General features: G+C 35.7%; 1 protein-coding gene across 1 annotated transcript in view; it reads right to left on the reverse strand.

Moving 5' to 3' along the window:
- Positions 1-22,492, reverse strand: part of LOC137627643 (cytosolic Fe-S cluster assembly factor nubp1-like) — a 75,323-nt gene that overhangs the window by 36,655 nt on the left and 16,176 nt on the right. Inside the window, exon 4 of the mRNA XM_068358783.1 lies at positions 3,049-3,150. Within this exon, the coding sequence (XP_068214884.1) occupies positions 3,049-3,150 (102 nt within the window). The remainder of the gene's footprint in view (positions 1-3,048; positions 3,151-22,492) is intronic.

Here is a 22,492-nt window from a genome sequence, read left to right on the forward strand (position 1 = left end):
ACTGCCTAGACTGAGCAGTCAAAACAACTCTTGACTGCGGTGCTTGACGCTCAACGTCAAAACAAGTCAACTTCGCTGGTTGGCGAACGTCCTGAACGTCAACAAGAGCATGCGGCAGCGGCTGAACGTCCACAAGCGGCTGAAAGTCAACACTGGACTGCATCAGCTAAGCGGCGAGGATCATCGTGAACCTGCTCAGCAGAATAGTCCTCCATAAGAGAGGCAAGCTTATTCTGCATGTCTTGCCGTACAACCCATTTAGGATCAACGGGAATGGTTGCGGTAAGAGACGAGGGTAACGTCTGTGACTGCAAAACCTTGCCTACAAAAAGACTCTCGGAGCCTGTGTTACGCTTTTGTTTAGGCGGCGAGCAGTCTTCCGATGACTGCATAGGGTCAGAGCTGTCCTAATAGTTAAAACCAGGATGCTGGACCTGTCCTGAAAGGACTGACTTTCGCTTAAAGGGCCTCGAAACCTTGTTCCACGGTTTCTTATGCGAAAAGCCTTCGGATGACGAGGAGAAAATCGTCTCTCTCGTCTTATGGTAGGGGCGATCTTGGTGAGATACGCCTGATACCATAGAGGGAACGTCTGTTCGCTGATCAAGGCCTCTCGAACCCATAAGTCGTACGACATTACTTCTCCCCTGGGCTTGGGAGCTTGCAAGAGGTCGCGGACTAGGCGAACGACAGGCACGAACAGACGAACCCTCGGTCGCAACACTGATAACACTTTGCGCAATATCACTTTATCACTACGATTTTCTGTTTTGCACTTATTTCACTGAAATCGAATTTTTTAACAATTCACATTAGGTATGAATAAAACTGATTTCTACCTGAAGCACGCAATTCTACCCTCATCAAAAGGTTATAATTGCGAAATCAGTCGTATAATGTAAGCACATTAATACCAGCAAAAAACAGTAAACATATTTTAAGATAAAAAGATCAGTGGCTGGGAAGGAGACTAAACACTAGTTCATTCAAAACTACGTTTTCAATCTCTCACCGTACAGTGCCTTGGGACGAGAATAAAAACTAAAAACGTTTTATCCTTTCTCCCTGTACAGAGACTAGGGACTAGAGTAAAAAGCTGACTCGAGAACAACGTTACTCGCTTGGGACGAGAATAAAGATCGGAATGTTCTCTCTCCTCTCTCTCTCTCCGTCTCTATCTCTCTCTCTCTCTTGATTTCGTACCGAAGAGAAGAGCCCACTTACCTTTCGTCAATAAACAGGTTATCTAACCAAAGGAAAAAACTGAAAGGTTTTCAATTAAAAAGTTCCTTTAAAATAGTATTTAAAACATTTAAGCTTTGAAAGAAGAATGAACAAAACGTCAGAATCGATTTACTCTTTCTGCAAAGTGAAACCGTGATACTCTCTCTCTCTATCGTAACGATAGAGCGCAAACTGCGTAGCATAAATAAACTAAACGTTAGTTCATCTTTGAAACAGTACGAAGACTATTCAAAGAAAATCTTTCATAAAATATTTACTAAAAAAAATATTCATTTAATAAGTTTTAAATAATTTGCTCTGTAAAAGTTATTTACGATTGAAAGGGCTCAACGTTGTTTAACTTCGGTTTCCAAGTTAGGACCGCCTACTCTCAGGAAAGGTCGCATATAAACAAATCATTAAAATTTATCTTGATGTTTATTATAAATGGAAAGCTAATCGAAGAGGCCTAATAAAGGCGGTTGAGATATAAAATATATAGAGGAAAATCTATAATTAATTTATAAAGTGATAAGATAATTACTAAAAGCCTAAAACACACTTCCGTACTAAGGGAAGGGTCGGCCATTTAAAAGTCAAAGAAAGTCCAAAAAAACAATCCAAAGTCATCAAAAATTAAATCTATCCAAAAACGAGTTCAAGATTTAAGTTGAAGATAAAATACCTGCACTGCGATAGCTCAAACCAAAAGGAAGTACTTCACCAAATATGTTGAAAAAACTCCAGGTTATACAGCGAGTATTGATACGTCTTGTCGTTAAGGCCGACAGAGAAAAAATTGGGTCTGTTTACATGTATATGCGGTATCTGGCCGATAGTTGGCGCTGGTGGGCACACCCGCAACCTTCATAGCGATCGCTCGCGAGTTTTTGTGTGTGTTTTCTGTCGAGCCGCTGGAGCAGCAGCTATTATATATTCACCGGCTAAGTTAAATATTTAAAAATTAAATTTGGAGTAATTACTTCAAATGACACTTTTGAGGGATTTGATGCAATGGGCAAAACTTTACTGAAATTTGACAGTACAGGGTATTTTAAATTCTCTTAAAATACTATATGTATCATCATGTAAAGCTCATGTTCCACTGATAAAAGATTCTATTGAGGTACCATATAATATTCTTCCTGCACTATTTCAGACCTTGGGACTTAAAGTTTCTGGGATGAATATTATAAATTTTAGAATAATTGAATTTTTCAAGAGAGGACCATTACGAATTTAGAGCTCATCTTTTAGAAGAGCTGCCTATCCTGATTTAGACACTGATAATTTGATTATATGCTACTCCTACCAAAACTTGTAATGACAGGGTTATCACTCTACAAGATAGCAGGTTGGCCAGGGCACCAACCATCCGTTGAGATTCTACCGGTAGAGAGTTATTGGATCTTTGTCTGGCCAGACAGTACTAAATTGGATCCCTCTCTCTGGTTATGGTTCATTTTTCTTTTGCCTACACATAATCTGAAATATTCTTTACACATTCTCCTCTGTCCACATACACCTGACAACACTAAGATTACTATACTGCATAATTATTTCTCTTGTAGTTTATTTATTTCCTGGTTTCCTTTTCCTGTTGGATCCCCTGGGCTTATAGCATGCTGCTTTTCCAACTAGGGTTGTAGCTTAGCTTGTAATAATAATAAATAATAATAATAATAATAATAATAATAATAATAATAATAATAATAACCTTGTAGATATTTCCTACTTATCAATATGCCATGAATAACATGCAATCTGAACACTTGTATATTACAATGTGACAAATATTTTTATAAAAAAAGAAACAAAACTCACAATAGGCGACCATCCAGCTCCTGATGAGTGTATTTTCTCTTCTAGTGCCCCTAACACTCTGGGCTGAGATGGTCCACAGATATCAATATCTAAAATACCAACCTGGAAAAAGGTGATTTTCACATTAATACATCTCAATCTTAAGATATTTCCATTATGAATAAAGTATGATAATAATGAAATTGTTTACACATGAAGATGCCATAAACAGTTCAGTAACAACAATAATAATAAATACAGGAAACGACTCATAAACTAAACAGTTCAGTAACAACAATAATGAAATAATAAATATAGTAAAAAACTCATAAAAACGGCAATGATGGTATGGAATACAAATACATTTTGTCCAAAAGTATGAAGAAGGTTACTAAAGATTTTTTTCTTTAGAATCTTCAAGGTCTCATCATGGAACTCATTACATAATTCATCAGCATCATTTCCTCCTACGCCTATTGACACAAAGGGCCTCGGTTAGGTTTTGCCAGTCATCTCCTCTTTGAGCTTTTAATTCAATACTTCTCAATTCATCAGCTCCTACTTCATGCTTCACAGTTCTCAGCCATGTATACCTGCGTCCTCCAACTCTTTTATTGCCTTGTGGAGCCCAGCTGAACATTTGATGAACAATTCAAAACAACTTTATATGAAAAAAAAAAAATTTAGCTGGGTGTTGTCCTTAAAAAAAAACAAAGCTTTACATGAAACGTTCTCTGTACCTAAAACATTAAATTTCGAGATATATAACCAAATTAAGATTCATTAAGCAGCCGGAAATACAGAACCTTAGATCTTACCTCACTATTGTCCCCTCACAAGTTTCCTTTTCTAGACAAATCTTGTTCTTGAATATATTTTTGGAAATGGTTCTGTTTACTGAAATAGAATCTCTACTTGACTATTGGGACTCATTCCCAATCAAGAAATGAGAAATGTCACGTAGTAAATCACGGTTAAGGAATCCATGGCTCTGAATTCTTAATCTGGCAGGAAAATTAAGGATGAAATTCGATGCGCTCTTCTGAATCTATTTTAAAAAGACTAAAGTACAGTAAAACTCTACATATCTTTAATAGCTAAAAAGATGTTACGCATTCTGTAAACATTCATGTATAAACTCGAAGCGACAAAAATATTACCATACAAAAATAGATTGATTTTTAGAGGAAACAATTAAGAAAAGTGTCAGGCAAGTAAGAGCAGTTATTCAAAACAAATTCTCATACATGAAAAGAATACATTTAATAAAAAACAGAGTCATAGGAATAAAACAACTCATGAAAAATACTCCACAGGAACACCATCTTTAGAGAGAGAGAGAGAGAGAGAGAGAGAGAGAGAGAGAGAGAGAGAGAGAGAGAGAAATATATCAAATGTAATTCACCAATATTATACAGTTTTCTGAAAAATTAAATCTAAATCATATTGAATAAATGAGGTTGTGGTAGCCTCTTGGAAACAGCCCTGCCTAGCAATATGGTGAACGGGAATTCGAGACCCACTCAAGCTCCATAGTTTCTGGTATAGTCCATTTCTTTTAGCGATGCATATTTGCACAGACGCGCAGTGGTGCCCTTTTAGCTCGGAAAAGTTTCCGGATCGCTGATTGGTTGGACAAGATAATTCTAACCAATCAGCGATCAGGAAACTTTTCCGAGCTAAAAGGGCACCGCCGCGAGTCGGTGCAAATATGCATCGCTAAAAGAAATGGACTATAGTGTCTGCAACCTCACCATGTTTGTGGGAAATGGGAGGGGGGAGGATGGGAATACGTAGTTTTCTTCTAAGCTATAGGTCTACCTGCTGAGTCCTTAGTAGGCATTGCCTGGTCCTCCCTAGTCCTGGCTTGATGGAGAAGGGGCTTGGGCTCTGATTATATGTTTTCCCTTGTCTCTGCCATTCATGAGCAACCTTTAAACCTTTATACCCTTAAGCGTATCATCTTTCCATGATAAGTCCAGATGAGGTTGTGCTGTTTCATGAATCTTATTGGCACGTTCCATAGAGAGAGAGAGAGAGAGAGAGAGAGAGAGAGAGAGAGAGAGAGAGAGAGAGAGAGAGAAAGAGACTAAAATTTTCCAGATTGTTTGTGGATAATGGATTAAGTTCAGACGATTTCGGGCGAAAAACTGAACTGGGGAAATTACATCATTTTAAGATGGTTCACAAAAAGGCCAAATATTAAAAAGACACATTACATTTTTCATCATATCACTTTTAGGGATTCCAGGAGTCAACCAAGAGCCGTAAAGCAAACACATTAACTGATAAAAACGGTGTGCATATGTTTATTCGTACACACACAATATATATATATATATATATATACAGTATATATATATATATATATATATATATGGTGAATTAGGAACTAAACAAAAGAACCGGTTGAAAATAATTGATAAAACATGTCCATGAAAAATTAACCATTATAAATCACTTCAGGGAATTAATCAGCATTAAAAGCATATTGGTGAGAGAGGGTGTGTGTGCATATCTATCTAAATATTTGGCAGTCACTTTTGACGGGTAGCGTACACTAGCATGGTAATAATCACCCAAGAAATGTTATTGGAAAATGTAACAGGATATGATCGTGGAAACATGAATTCTTTGTCATTTGTTCAAGGTAATCCACATACAACAAACTAATGCACGCAAGAGCACTGAACATAATTAGTGTCTATATTTAGACTGAATTAGGAGACCACTCCACGCGACGGTAGTTCTTAGTAAAGTCTATTTTATTAATGACGTCCATTTCATTCTTACTTCATTTACACGGTCCATTCTATCTCTCCTCTCCTTCACAATCATTCTTCTTCCCCCTCTCAATTTCTTTCCGACAATCTCCCCAATCTTCCATTCTTTTAATCGAGTAAATATCTTCTCTACTTCTGAAGAGAATTCTCCTCGATAGCTTCTTTACCTCCCCCACTTTCTGTTATACAATTCCCAGTTTTTTTCCTCTAATCGTTTCCTTTTCCCCTTTGTCTCGTCCCCCTGTTTACCCTCTCTAGGAATGTGCCCTAATCCCCAAGAGTCGGTAAATACCTCTACTACCGGAATGACGTTGGTAATCGACACCCTTTGCGGTAACCCTGCCTTCCAACGGGAAAAATATATCGTTATTACCGGTTTTAAAGGCCGCTCATGAATGGCAGAGGCAAGGGTCAGTGATACTGTCCTATCAAGTAGGAGACTGACCATATATACGTATGATCAGCATCCAAGCTGGGACCAAGGAGGGCTAGGCAATGGCTGCCGATGACTCAGCAGATTTACCTATAGGCTCCCCCAAAACCCCCATCCTTCGCTCACAAGGATGGTGAGATTGCAGCGACCAAAGAAACTAACGAATTTGAGCAGGACTCAAACCCCAGTCAGGGACGTTACTACATCGACCACCACAACCAGTGGATCGGAAACTAAACAAAAGAACAGATTGAAAAGAATTGATAAAATATAGCCATGAAAACTTAACCAAAATAAAACACTCCAGGAAATTAATTATCATTATAAACACATTGCACCCAATCAAAGATACTTGTAATAACGATAGTAAATATGAAAGAAATATAAGAGTATGAAAAAGAGCAATAAGGACACAATAAGACTTGTGCCTTTGTAAGTGAGTATGGCTGCTACAGCATATGATTTTATTGTTGAGTACCAAAAATTAGTTTAATATTATCTTTTTAAATTTTAGTAAGTGCTTTTCTTCGTTCTTTTATGTGAATTGGATTTTGGTAGGATCAGGTGCTTCCATGCATCTGATATACAAAAATATAGATGCGTGTATTAGATACAAGAGTTGCCGTTAAGAGAGAGAGAGAGAGAGAGAGAGAGAGAGAGAGAGAGAGAGAGAGAGCCTTGCTACATCACTTAACACAGGTAAATAGAATTGCAGATACCGAACTATTTCATAAAAATGTCTTGGAAAATAAGTTATTCTTTAATTCATGTGGGAACCTACAACCGATTTCTTGATTCATGATTCTATATCTCGTTTACCCCTTTAGCAAAAGTTCCATATTAGTTGATTTTATGAAGTCTGATTTCCCTGGTCCAACGGTAAAACCCTAAAATCTTAACTAAAATAATATTATGGAATTAAACAAAAATAATTTCTTATATTTTTCATTGAGTATAATGACAATTAACATATTTCTAATATTGTGTTTCAGTACCATTCGCAACGCAGAGAGAGAGAGAGAGAGAGAGAGAGAGAGAGAGAGAGAGAGAGAGACCTATTACACACGCAACGTCCGTATCATTCAGAGCGATCCATACGGTCAGGTCAGGAGGATCAGAGCTAAGCAGAATGCCAATAAACGCCAAGTATGATCTCACTACAATGAGAGAAACAGATACTTAACACCTGGTGAATCTGGACGTCAGTATGAGAACATGACTCGGGGTAACTAGATTCATATACTAACAAAACACTGAAGATGCAAAGAGAATATAACACACCAGAGTGTGTATATGTATGTGTAACATATATATATATATATATATATTATATATATATATATATATATATACAGTATATATATATACATATATATATATATATATATATTATATATACACTTTCTTAGTGGGAATACCTTAAGATGGTGAAAAAAAAATGCGTATTGCCACGATCAGGAAAGTTGTAATAGTCAGGGCTACCCATAATAGACTGGTTTACTGTGAGCGATCAGACGAAAAACTCTTCTACCATAACCAATCCACAGTGGCCAACGTGGTGATGAAAACTGGCCAAATCCAAGACATGAATTGACATTTCTAAGACCTTTGTCGTGCAGTGGACTAGAATCAGTTGCCTTTTTGGGTGTTGCTTTTTATATACAGTAGTATATATATATATATATATATATACGTGTATATATATATATGTGTATATATATATATATATATATAACCAAAAACGCCAATATATATATATATATATATATAATATATATATATATATATATAGATTATATAAACAAAACGGCAACTCATTTAATCAAAATCCCTATGAATAAGAACAAGTTTAAATGACAAGAAGTCTTACAAAATAGTATGAGTGTGTGAAACTCTATACAGTGCAGTGTCACTCTACGCAATAAGTTAATGTTTGTCCATGACTGCACATGAACCAAGCAAGTCCCATGACAGCAGGGGACTAATCTATTCTAATATGTTGTTTTCACTCTGTGAAATCTCTAATCCCAAAATGAGCCTTTTCTTATTCAGCGTCCGTCGCAATCTTCTTAATTATACCAGAACACAATATTTCCTCCGGACGGAATATAATTCAGCAGAAAATATGTTTGCCAGGAAAATACAAAATGGATACCTTACGGATACCTAGGTATAAGAGAGAGAGAGAGAGAGAGAGAGAGAGAGAGAGAGAGAGAGAAATTGTTTGCTTTTCAGATATCAAAATAATTCATTGGTTTTACTATCAGAATAGGAAGTAACCGACCTGACTTTCGTGTAATGTTCTCTATAAATGAGAGAGAGAGAGAGAGAGAGAGAGAGAGAGAGAGAGAGAGACTCTATACATCCACAAATGAAAAAGGAAACGATAATTATTTCTGGAACTATTTTCCTAAGACCGTATGCCCTATAACCTTCAGTCACTCAAGAGACTGATTGTCTATTGATTTACTAGTGAATAAAACGTCGGCTTTTCTTAGGAGCTGAGTTCCATAATAGCTATTTATTTATCTATGTATTTACCTTATTGTCCTCCATATTCAAAAGTGGAATGCAATAAGAATGTACTGAATATAAAACCTAGCAGACAAAAATTACAGATAACCTAATGGAACATTCAGCAGCAGCAGCTGCAGCAGCAAAAAAAAAAAAAAAAAAAAAAAAAAATAAAAACACTTTTGTTTATCCGGAATGTAATGATATTCTTCCTTTCGACTAAAATTATTATTTTCTTTTTTATTTTGTAAAAATATGTTCCAAAAATTACACAATAAGACGACGAAGAAGATGAAACAGAAGGAAATAAAATCACATTAAATCCCAAGCTGTAGTTGGCCGTCATAATTCCCAGTTCGAATAATTGGTTTGTGGAAAATGGAGGAAATTTGGCAAAAGTATATAACAAAGTTAAGAATATTCATGATACTCTATCACGCATAGTCAATTATTTACAAAAATCAAGATGTCGGAAAATCACGAAGATTAAACAGTGAAATGTGCGTCTTAAGAGATTCAGTACTATGAACTGATACAGATCATGATGTTAAAATTGTTGATCAATTTCGGACAATCAATAAAATTTGTAAAAACTTAGTTTTCAAAACAGGGTCATCAAAATATAACCAGAATGTACTGCATGACTGAAATATATTTTATTGTAAACACAATAACCTTTGAACAAATGACTGAATATGTCATGGAATAATAAAATACTTGACCCTTTCCAAGAAGTTAATAGCTTTCATTAAACGATACATATACCTTTAAGGTTACATGATAATAAACAAGTCAATATACTTTACCCAAAACTACTTCATAAATGACTCCCAAGTGTTCAAGTGTTGAAAAAATGTATTCAAAACATGGGAAGAATTTTCTTAATCAGAGCTTCATAAGAAAAAGAACTTACTGAAAATAAAATCGCCTTTACTTTACTTCATTCTTATACTATAGTCTATGACTAGTTCTAAACTGAATCCGGGGGAAAAAAAATATTGTCGATTCTTATCAAATCATCAAGATCTTCAAATCAATTTCTCTATATCAAGATGACACGAATTTTTATAATAATTTTTATATAAGGAGACTATCTAAACATATGAACAGAACGTCCATTTTTGTTTTGTTAAATTTATTTAGTAAATGACTAAGAATAAATCATTTACGGTAATGGTGCCTAATATATTTTAGTTTTTTTAATGCTCTATTAAGTACACTACATGAAAAAAACAGCTATACTATCGACAGAGTATACCGAACGCAAACATAATTTGCCCGAAATTCTTGTTTGTAATTTTACAGAAAGTAAACAAACTCGCTACCACAAATTCGATAGCTTCTGGAAGTCCAGTTTCCATTCTCCCTTTGTGCTTCCGTTACGTAACTGAGTAACCATCTTCTCTCTCTCTCTCTCTCTCTCTCTCTCTCTCTCTCTCTCTCTCATTTAGGCCTAAGACGTCCCGTCCCGTAAGGATTTCCAATCACGCTATCATAGTCCATGTTTTCTCAGCATAGATCGTTACATTTATTTTCTTTTGTGGGCTCTATAGGTATCTCGCTTTGTCCTGCCATTTATGGTTGCAGTCAAGACACACAGATCAATTTCAATGGTGAAAGGAACGATCGAAGCACAGGTTTGGTGGTATTTTATATAAAGGGTTATATATACTGTTTACATATATACATACATACACATATATATATATACATACATACATACATATATATATATATATATATATATATAATATCCCTTAGCGTTGTGAAATGGTTTGTACATCACCATAATCAGCAAAGCTATACTTGTTAGGGACACACATAGTAAAAGCGTTTCACCATCAATAATCCGCAGTGGCCAGCGTGGTGATGAAAATGGGCAAACCACAAACATGATAAGGACGTGTCTGAGGCTTTTGTCCTGCAGACTAGAAACGGCTGCATTATGGTGTGTGTGTGTGTATATATATATATATATATATGTGTGTGTGTGTGTGTGTGTGTGTGTGTGTTATCCTTCGACTCAGTTCCATATGAATAAGCCAATCACTTTTAAGAAACCGTTATGGAAACGTAAAGATTAAAATATGGTACCTTTCTTCGAATAGTTGATGCTTACCATGACTTAAGCTATTAAGCAATAAAACTTTGGAGATTAATTTACAACGAATAGTAATAATAATGATAATAAAAGGAATCTATAATTTCACAAATAGCTACATTTATAAGCTCACAGTATGAGAGAGAGAGAGAGAGAGAGAGAGAGAGAGAGAGAGAGAGAGAGAGAGAAATCATTATTAACATGAAAAACTCGGTGTTTTTATTCCAGCTATGTTGTACGAAATTATTGTAAAATATTGTAACACTAACACATTAAAAAATATTGAAATTAATAAAGGCCTTTTATTTCCAAAATCCTCCAACATCGGGTTTTAAATAGTCAAAAGACTGATTAAAAGGATCTTTCTCACGAATTACACAATCTAATATAAAAACTACTTTGAATAGGACGAAACGAATGAATGAATAGCAAATTATCTTTTAATTTCTTATCCAGAGACCAATGAGAGAAGGAACTAAAGACTTCTAATCAGCCCTGGGCTTGAAGAAAACGAGATTTTGAAAGTGAAAAGATTGGATAAAGAAACAGGAAAATACAAATTCGACAATGATTTTCTAGGCAATGAAGATATAACGATTTATATCCTTTTGGACATACACGGGATATTTAGTGTATTTTGCGATAGATCAAAATGAAGGAAAAGGTAAATAGAAAGGTGAAGTGAGCGGATTGATGTCGCGCCGTTTTGTCCGCGCGGATTAGAAATCAAAGAAGATCAACAAGACCCTTTACAAACCACCCGCTCGGAAGAAGTTCCAAGCGGTAGTGATTTACTAGCAGCGTGCACTGCTCACCAGCGCATTTCCAGCGTAGTGGCTTTTTGAAACTACGAGCTCGCTCGAGGAAAATCCTCTTGTATGAAGATAAGCTTCCTAACAAGCGAAAATATTTCCGTAGGGAAAAAATCCGCTCGTGAAGGGAGCCAGTCTTCAGCGAGAAATGAACCGCTTTTTACTCTGTTTGAACTATTCATAATATGAATAAGCCATAATGTTGTAAGTTACAATTATCATAGTTCGGGACGAGCTACTTTAACACAAAACTGGTATCTATCATAAGTAGGCTACTTTTGAGCTAAATAAATTAATTGGAGTTAAGCAACTGTATGACGTATGCTTCCACCTGTGGTAACCTTGTATGTACTGTACATTATTATTATTATTATTATTATTATTATTATTATTATTATTACTAGCTAAGCTACAACCCTAGTTGGAAAAGCAGGATGTTACAAACACAAGGGCTTCAACAGGGAAAATAACCCAGTGGTATATTGAAATGAATAAACTATATCTGAAAAGTAATAGTAAAAAATGTAAAATATCTCATGATCAGTAACAACGTTAAAATAGATCTGTCATACATAAACAATGAAGAGAGAATCATGTCAACCTGTTAAAAAAACATTCACTCCAAGGTTGAACTTCGTAAGTGCCACGATTCAACAGCCTGATTAGGAAGATCATTCCATAATCTGGTTGGAATTAAATTTCTCAAATACTGTGTAGTATTGAGCCTCATGGTGAAGGAAAGACGGTTAGATTTAACTGCATACCTAACACTACGTACAGGATAACTGTTCAGATCTGTAAGATATCCTACAGATTATAAGTATAATAACCTCCTTTAGACTTCCCTTGTAGAGGCAGTTCTTAAATTCTCAATTTTGGTGTATTGGAAATAAAATCTATCGAGAAACACAATTAGTCGATGGCCCGGTATTAGAATCAATTAAATTATATGTTTATTTTGGTGAATATTTACCCATACTCACATACCCAAGAACACGGCGTTTTCTAAACTCAAGGAAAGTCAATATACAGTACTATTTTACATAGTGAACATAGGCGCGTACAGTCCGTAGAATTATGAATAATTTCTCCCTTGGGTTTTCAATAACAAATGCCAATCGCACGCGCAGAGTAAAATATTGTTCTTTATTCATCTCAAAATGAAGAGAAAGCGTCCATCGATTTAGAAATAAGTTATTCAAAAGACAGTAAATTTATCATTAAAAGTATTTGTGTCCGAATATTCTCAGGTATAAAAATCACGAGTGTCACAGATAAAACCTCTCTCTCTCTGACTATCACACATACAGTACAGTATATATATATATATATATATATATATATATATATATATATATATATATATATGTGTGTGTGTGTGTGTGTGTGTGTGTGCATATCTATATATATTTACATGTACTGTATATATGGGTGTGCGTGTGTTTTTCTATATTCGGGTACGTATGAGAGAGAGAGAGAGAGAGAGAGAGAGAGAGAGAGAGAGAGAGAGAGAGAGAGAGAGAGAGAGAGAGAGAGAGAATATCCCCAACGGGTTCTTAAACACGCAAACAAGATCACGCAGTCGCTCGTAATAGAGCAACTCCAACGTCCCTTTCTTCTTTCCTGCGAGACGGGAAGAGAAATGAGGGGGGAAGAGAAGGGAAAGGAGGGGGGAAAGGAAGGGGAGTGGGAAGGGAGGGAAGGGGTCTCAGAACGCGTTGGGTATCTACCTATACTAAAATTTAATCATCCATGTGAAGCACGCAATGCGTACATACCGAGCTCTCTATAAATTAAATCCTATCACGCTTCTGTCTCGGAGAAAAAGAGACAGGAGAGAAAAAAAATCTGTCTACGGCGTTTAATTGAACCCATGGAGTGAGCCTCTAATAGTCTCTTATTCCCGTCTTTCATCTTCATTAATCGAATCGACGGAGAAACCGCCACAGATTAAATATATTTTCACAATTGGTTTGCCAGCGATTATGTTTTGGCCAGTTCTCCTTCTGGGCGTAATTGAGCTCAGTCTCGTGTGACACAAATGTGTAACGCGTGACTGGGCCATACTTTATCAATTAAGATGAATGTATGAATATACAAGCTGTCTACTCATATTTCATTGTAACGATTTGATATAATTCACCATTTAGATGGTTCATTTGTTAATGGGACAGCCATAGAAAAAAATCAAGACTAATTTCATTTTAAACTTCTGAATAAAATAAAATGGCAGAAAACTTCCCCAGCTTCAATCTTCCTTTGCATGTTACAATATTCACTTCTAATTTATGTAATGCCCGTGTATTTCATACACGCTCATACATTGCAATGCGATTGCTCTCTAACCTGCTTAAGCTTGCCACTGCATGTTTCCTTTTAAAGTTTTTATGTCATTGTTATCCTCATCTGTTTGTATTCTTGTTATGTCGCGTAAATAAACCAGTCTTATCCAGCCCATCTTTCTGTTAAGACATGGTCGCAGCCTGCCACACAAGCACTCTTGAGATACCTGGATATTCAAACCCTTACATTTTAACACCGCCATACTTTCCACTTGTTTTCCTATTGATCTCCCTCTCACGTTTTACCTTAAACTTCAGATTTATATAAATGCTTTTATTAAGATATGGTGTTTCTCTCTCTTCGCGTAACTAAACCAATTAAAAAACTGAAACATCTTATCACATATGCTAGCCTTCTTAATACAATACCATTCTATAGCTACATATAAAATGCAATTCATCATAGCAGTATTGATTTTATTTTATAATGTTCTTCATAGACTCATACCTCATTTATAAACTCATACAATCAAACATTTAACACAAACAATCAATCTTTCACATTCCTTTTGCAGGTATCCTATTCCCTTCCTTCTTTACATTTTCTGATATTGGCAATTACTATCATCAACTTTCAACAATCTCCTATTAAAAAACTCAAACTTGAAAATCAATCTATAGTTCAGAATATTCCACGCCTATCAGATAAACCATTGCATTGATTATACCATAAGTATTCTCTTCGCCGTCCAAATACAGCATGAAAGTATTTTTTCTTTGCTCTCAAACTTCTTACACGATTAGTTCCCCTAGTTGCACTATGACACTGAATGGCCCCACAGGCCCCAGCGCCGAGCTATATAGCCCATAGTCATAAATCCAACCCATAACGAATACTTCAACCCACGGTCTCTTCTAGTACAAAACCATTCAATTACCTTTGTAATTTATCAGTTGTCTTGTTTCTAACATGTACAAATTATGTTTATCGCTATCATTTTTTCAATACTTTTATTAATCTACTTTTTGCCTTATGTAAAGAAAAATAATTTTTTCACTTCTCTTTGGAATATTTCATTCATTTAGGTATACCTTACACACCCTGGTCAGCTACTTAATCCTACAACTAAAATTCTATAACAATAATTTATTTTACTCAAAGTTCCTTCCACTTTCACAAAATTTCTTTGATACAAAAAATGCTGAAGCCCAAGGAGGACTGAGGTCTCTTCAAACAGCATCTTTCCATTGTATATTTTGGAGTTCCGATTTATGGCACTCTCGTAGACCTTTTTTCCTAAAAAAATCAAAATCTTCATCTACCCAAATGTTTCATTCTTCCCATCATTTCACCCATTTTGACTTTGTCTACCTTGTTACTCTCTTACCATAACATTAAATAAACTAGTTTTCAATTTAATTATACTCTTACCCAAATCAGTCATCTAACTATTACATATTACCCTAACTTATGTCAAACACTAGTAACCTGCCTTACATACATTGTAACTCATGTAGAGAGAGAGAGAGAGAGAGAGAGAGAGAGAGAGAGAGAGAGAGAGAGAGAGAGAGAGAGAGAGAGAGTCACATTGTCTAATAATCAGAAATGCAGATACTGACTAAAATTATATATATAAAGACACATTTGTGTATAGCTTTGCAGAACAATTTTCCTCTACAACGAAAATACCTAACATTTCAAATTCTACTTCAACCATGAAAGGAAAACCCCTCTATGCAACCATGCAGTCATATTTCTATATAGCAAATTAATCAACTTTAATGTTCGTCCCTTCCCTCTAATGCAATACGCAAAGATCAACCGAACTCTTGGGGGAAAGAGAGGGGGTAGGGGGAGAGGTCAAGGTGGGGGTTGTGGGGGGAGAGAGGTCAATGCTTCATTGATCGTCCGTCAGAGGGCAGCACCCGAATTCCACTCTCATTTCGATGCATCAAAAATGCGCCTCGTGGCTTCCGTGAGAATTAATCCTCTTCAGTAAGCGAAATCCTGCGAAGAGGAACTGGCACCCTGGCAATGCCTTCTTTGTTATTCCATCTTTATTGGGTTGCTTTGATTAATGTTCTGTTTTTAGGGTTCGCTGAAAGGCTTTTTGTACAGTGAACCCTTGAAAGAAACAGTTTTAAAACTAGAATTCTACATAACACGTCGATATTGAATCTACTTAAAAATATCTTAATCACCATTTTTTTCTCACAATATAAATAGCCTCCTTTTGAATTAAAAAAAAAATCATATGAATCTATAAAAACTATAAATTTTCTTCACGAAACAGTTCTCTATTATTCTTAATCAAAATCTTTCCCATATAATTCACAATTTCATCACTTCAGGGCTTGAGTTAGTGTATAGTAGAGCATATTTACTAATACATATGGCAGGACTAAAAGGAAAAGATTAAACATCCAAACGCACAAAATATATCTTCATTTCAACGATGAAATGTGCGTCTAATACAAGATCTTAGGCATATGCTAGCAACGGACACTAATAATAAACAAGTAGTCGATAAATATAAAAAATACAACAATCCATGTCCTGTAATGTGATGTAACACATAAATTGCAAAGGAATTAGAAAATATAAGTGAAGCTCCTGTATGCGACGTCATAACAAAATTTGGTATACATGTCATTTCAATCACAACAACAAATGCAGACGTTTCTAGTCCATTGCAGGACAAAGGCCTGATGTGGTGACGAAAACTGGCCAAACCCCAGACGTGAATTGAATGCACTTTCAATTAATTCCACAAATCTCTACAAGGAACTATTAAGCTATCTGTAGCCTACACTATAGGACTTACTGTATTAGCTTTGCAGCTTTCCTTCTACCCCTGGTTGCACCCACTTGTTAGCTTTCTAAATTCCCTCCCTTCCCGCATCCTTCATTCCGTCTGACCTATTTGCCAAATCCCAATACTCATCAAGCATGTTAGGGAAACGAGAGAGATTAAAAACGCGAATAATGACCATCTTTTTAATCGGCTAATATTAGGGCCTATATTCGTTACCATAAAAATGATGACAGTTTTACAATAGCTTAAAGTCTTATACAGTACATTTATTGACTAAAACATCATGGAAGAAAGTTTGTTTTGGAACCATGAACACCTATAAACAAAATAGATTTTATCAACTCTTACAATAAACATTTAAATCTTCTTAAAGACAGTATCTTCCATTATCACAGATAGAAACCGAAAAAAGTCTAGATAATCGACATCACATGACTGAAACTACATGCAGACACTCTATCCAGAAGTTTCCATGGTCAATCTCAAGAAGTTACAGCACAAAAGAGTGACATGGCCACGTACATGAAAACGCCAATTTAATCAGAACTACCTAGTCATCAAGGAAACACGAACAACATACGAATAATAATAAAATACGAAACGCAATATAAAATAAGAAAAGATACAAAGCTTGGGTAGTGCCATAGCCTCTGTACCATGGCCTTCCACTGTCTTGGGTTTGAGTTCTCTTGCTTGAGGGTACACTCGGGCGCACTATTCTATCGAATTTCTCTTCCTCCTGTTTTGTTAAAGTTTTAATAGTTTGTTTAGGAAATATTTATTTTAATTTTATTGTTCTTAAAATTTTCTATTTTTCCTTGCTTCCTTTCCTCACTAAGCTATTTTCCCTCTTGGAGCCCTTGGGCTTATAGCATCCTGCTTTTCCAACTAGGGTTGTAGCTTAGCAAATAATAATAATAATAAAGTGCAGCGCAGGTCCCAAGAAAAGATGGCTGAAGGGATGGCCGGTGTAGAGCCGCCACCTTTGAAGTCGAGGTGACTGACTGGCGGAAACCTTCGCAGGGAGCCAGTGGTCACGACCGCCTTCACGGCGTTCACACACGCTAAGGGCTCGACTACTTTACTATCTTTTCATATCGTGGATTACAAATACATCTAAAACAGTTATACAAGAATTTGTGAAGTGTTAGGTTTGAATTTCCCGCCAAAATATTGTTATTCGTTTGGTGAAGAAATCAATCACATAGTAAGAAAAAAATTGAAAACAAGTGAAAGTGGTTTAAATCATTTGGACTGCGGTTTTAAAAAGTATAGAAAACTGTTAACTTTATCAAAACTCCAATTTTCCTAAAATTATGAGTTGCGTGAAAGTACAAAACGCCTGATGAAGATATGGGAAAGATCAAGAAATCATTGCAGTTAAGATAAGTGCAAGAGTGAGAAGATTTCGTGCTCAAATTCATCCTTTTAAAAACAATATGATTAAGCGTAGCAATTGTAATGTACCGGTATTTCTAATATTGAATTCATGGAGATTTTTATTTATGATAGGTACTGGTGTAAGTATTTTTACCCCGTAAAGGATTCGAACCTTTGCCGCAGTCCCCCACCCCCAAAAAATAAACTCGAAACCAAAGGTTTGAATCCTTTCCAGTACAGGATCACTCATCATAAAAGGAATTTCCCATTGAATCTGCGACCCAGAGGCAGAGTAAATTTGCTTAAAAAAGTATTTGTGGCTTCACATATAAATGCGTGATTATCACACTTTATGCACACACATACATACACACATATATATACATATAAAGTATATATATATATATATATATATATATATATATATATATATATATATATATACATTGCTGGAACGACAAATAGATGTACTAAATTGGAAAAAAATACAAGATAGTTCTGGCAAACTCATTCATAATCGAAATATAATTTCGTATTTCATAAAAAAATTTAATAAAACAAGTAAAATAACAACACTGAGAGAGAGAGAGAGAGAGAGAGAGAGAGAGAGAGAGAAGAGAGAGGAGAGAGAAGGAGAGAGAGAGAGAGAGAGAGAACAATGTCCCCCGGTTGGGATCGAAGACTACTAAGAAATAGCGCTGGTGGAGTTGGTTAAGGATCAACCCCAACTGGCTAGACGTTGAGGGAGGACGGCTAGAGAACATGCAGTAATATACTAGTGTACTCGAGCCGTCAAAAATGACGTCTAAATATCTAGATAAATATGCAGACACAGATTCAACTCTTCCCACCCCCTTTCCCTATTCATAGCTACAACTCACTGGTCCGGCAATTTGTGGGAGTGTGTGATTTCCGAGTGCACCTCTCAAGTTATCCACTTCTAACAGGGATATGACTACTCCTTATCCCTCCTAAGCATGACAATATATATATATATATATATATATTATATATAATATATATATATTTATATATATATATATATATATATATATATATATATATATATATATATATATATATATATATATATATCCAGACGCTGTTTATTCTATAGGGGAGATGGGAGGAGGAACAGCAGACTGAAGAAAAGTAGCAAATCACAAAAGAGAAGAAAGAGGAAAGCAGAAGATCACTAGAAAGAAAATAAAGAAAAGAAGCAGACGAGATAGAAAAAATAAAAGCTGCTACCCAAAAATGTAGCAGGCCATAAAAGGCTCCAATAAAGAAGAACAAGAAACAGCCGATTAATGGAGAAGAAAAATAAAAGTACCAGAACAGGAGAGAAGAAAAAGAAGAACAGTAAACTAGAGAAAAGGGAAAAAGATGAGTGGTTGTCAATGAAAAGTAACATAAAAATAGTTAAAAAACAGTTAAGGAAAAGCAGATGATAAATGGTCAAGAAAAAGATACATTTAAGAAGAAAATAACAGAACACGAAGAAAAACAGGGATTATATAAATCGAATCTAAAGAGAGACGAAGAAAACAATAGAGTCAATAAATATCGGAAAATAGAAACTACAATGAATCATGACAGTTTTCAAGTAACGACTATAGCATACATTGTGTATAATAAACTGATATACTGTAAGAACTACATTAATAAGTGTAAATATAAATATTATTTAATATCTCCGTCTCTTTTATGGGTATTCCATGCAAAATCTAATTTGAGAATATTAATTCCAGTTTTTCCTTTCTTTCATGTGAAAATTAGCCAAATTCATCAGCCTAATTTTCTCCTAAGGCAAATATTAGAATGTCATCCGACTCGCTCTCTCTCTCTCTCTCTCTCTCTCTCTCTCTCTCTCTCTCTCTCTCTCTCTCTCTCTCTCTCTCTCTCTCTCATGTAAAGAGAAATCCAATAAGTTTTACCAGAAGAGACAACCATCACTCACGCAACAAATTATCTGGTAACCCAACTGGAAGCAGGAAACAATAATCTCCCCTATATAATATAGAGCAAATTTCTGGTTATATATATATATATATATATATATATGATAAATTTTGCACATTTTTACGTGTTTTTCATATTCAAATAAGCCATATATATTTTGATATATCAATGTCTGGATTCTCTTAACGACCTCGGGATCAGAGCCCCAGGCGAAATCTCACAAAGACAAGAGCTTGGCTCCGGCCGGGAATCGAACCCTGGTCGGCAAGCTTATATAGACAGTGACTAACCCATTCGGCCACGAAGGAAGATAAAAGTCAATGACAATTCTACTATACTTATACCTGTCGAATTCAGGTATTTTGTACTTAGAATTGAAATCAACCCATCTTCACCATCGTAGCTAATTGGTAGTTTGTTACTTGGCATTCAATTTATGATAAATTTTGCACATTTTTACGTGTTTTTCATATTCAAATAAGCCATATATATTTTGATATATTAATGTCTGGATTCTCTTAACGACCTCGGGATCAGAGCCCCAGGCGAAATCTCACAAAGACAAGAGCTTGGCTCCGGCCGGGAATCGAACCCTGGTCGGCAAGCTTATATAGACAGTGACTAACCCATTCGGCCACGAAGGAAGATAAAAGTCAATGACAATTCTACTATACTTTATACTTATACCTGTCGAATTCAGGTATTTTGTACTTAGAATTGAAATCAACCCATCTTCACCATCGTAGCTAATTGGTAGTTTGTTACTTGGCATTCAATTTATGATAAATTTTGCACATTTTTACGTGTTTTTCATATTCAAATAAGCCATATATATTTTGATATATTAATGTCTGGATTCTCTTAACGACCTCGGGATCAGAGCCCCAGGCGAAATCTCACAAAGACAAGAGCTTGGCTCCGGCCGGGAATCGAACCCTGGTTGGCAAGCTTATATAGACAGTGACTAACCCATTCGGCCACGAAGGAAGATAAAAGTCAATGACAATTCTACTATACTTATACCTGTCGAATTCAGGTATTTTGTACTTAGAATTGAAATCAACCCATCTTCACCATCGTAGCTAATTGGTAGTTTGTTACTTGGCATTCAATTTATGATAAATTTTGCACATTTTTACGTGTTTTTCATATTCAAATAAGCCATATATATTTTGATATATTAATGTCTGGATTCTCTTAACGACCTCGGGATCAGAGCCCCAGGCGAAATCTCACAAAGACAAGAGCTTGGCTCCGGCCGGGAATCGAACCCTGGTCGGCAAGCTTATATAGACAGTGACTAACCCATTCGGCCACGAAGGAAGATAAAAGTCAATGACAATTCTACTATACTTATACCTGTCGAATTCAGGTATTTTGTACTTAGAATTGAAATCAACCCATCTTCACCATCGTAGCTAATTGGTAGTTTGTTACTTGGCATTCAATTTATGATAAATTTTGCACATTTTTACGTGTTTTTCATATTCAAATAAGCCATATATATTTTGATATATTAATGTCTGGATTCTCTTAACGACCTCGGGATCAGAGCCCCAGGCGAAATCTCACAAAGACAAGAGCTTGGCTCCGGCCGGGAATCGAACCCTGGTCGGCAAGCTTATATAGACAGTGACTAACCCATTCGGCCACGAAGGAAGATAAAAGTCAATGACAATTCTACTATACTTATACCTGTCGAATTCAGGTATTTTGTACTTAGAATTGAAATCAACCCATCTTCACCATCGTAGCTAATTGGTAGTTTGTTACTTGGCATTCAATTTATGATAAATTTTGCACATTTTTACGTGTTTTTCATTTTCAAATAAGCCATATATATTTTGATATATTAATGTCTGGATTCTCTTAACGACCTCGGGATCAGAGCCCCAGGCGAAATCTCACAAAGACAAGAGCTTGGCTCCGGCCGGGAATCGAACCCTGGTCGGCAAGCTTATATAGACAGTGACTAACCCATTCGGCCACGAAGGAAGATAAAAGTCAATGACAATTCTACTATACTTATACCTGTCGAATTCAGGTATTTTGTACTTAGAATTGAAATCAACCCATCTTCACCATCGTAGCTAATTGGTAGTTTGTTACTTGGCATTCAATTTATGATAAATTTTGCACATTTTTACGTGTTTTTCATATTCAAATAAGCCATATATATTTTGATATATTAATGTCTGGATTCTCTTAACGACCTCGGGATCAGAGCCCCAGGCGAAATCTCACAAAGACAAGAGCTTGGCTCCGGCCGGGAATCGAACCCTGGTCGGCAAGCTTATATAGACAGTGACTAACCCATTCGGCCACGAAGGAAGATAAAAGTCAATGACAATTCTACTATACTTATACCTGTCGAATTCAGGT

Source organism: Palaemon carinicauda, chromosome 35 (genome assembly GCF_036898095.1).
Source record: "Palaemon carinicauda isolate YSFRI2023 chromosome 35, ASM3689809v2, whole genome shotgun sequence".
NCBI classification, from domain to species: Eukaryota; Metazoa; Arthropoda; class Malacostraca; order Decapoda; family Palaemonidae; genus Palaemon; species Palaemon carinicauda.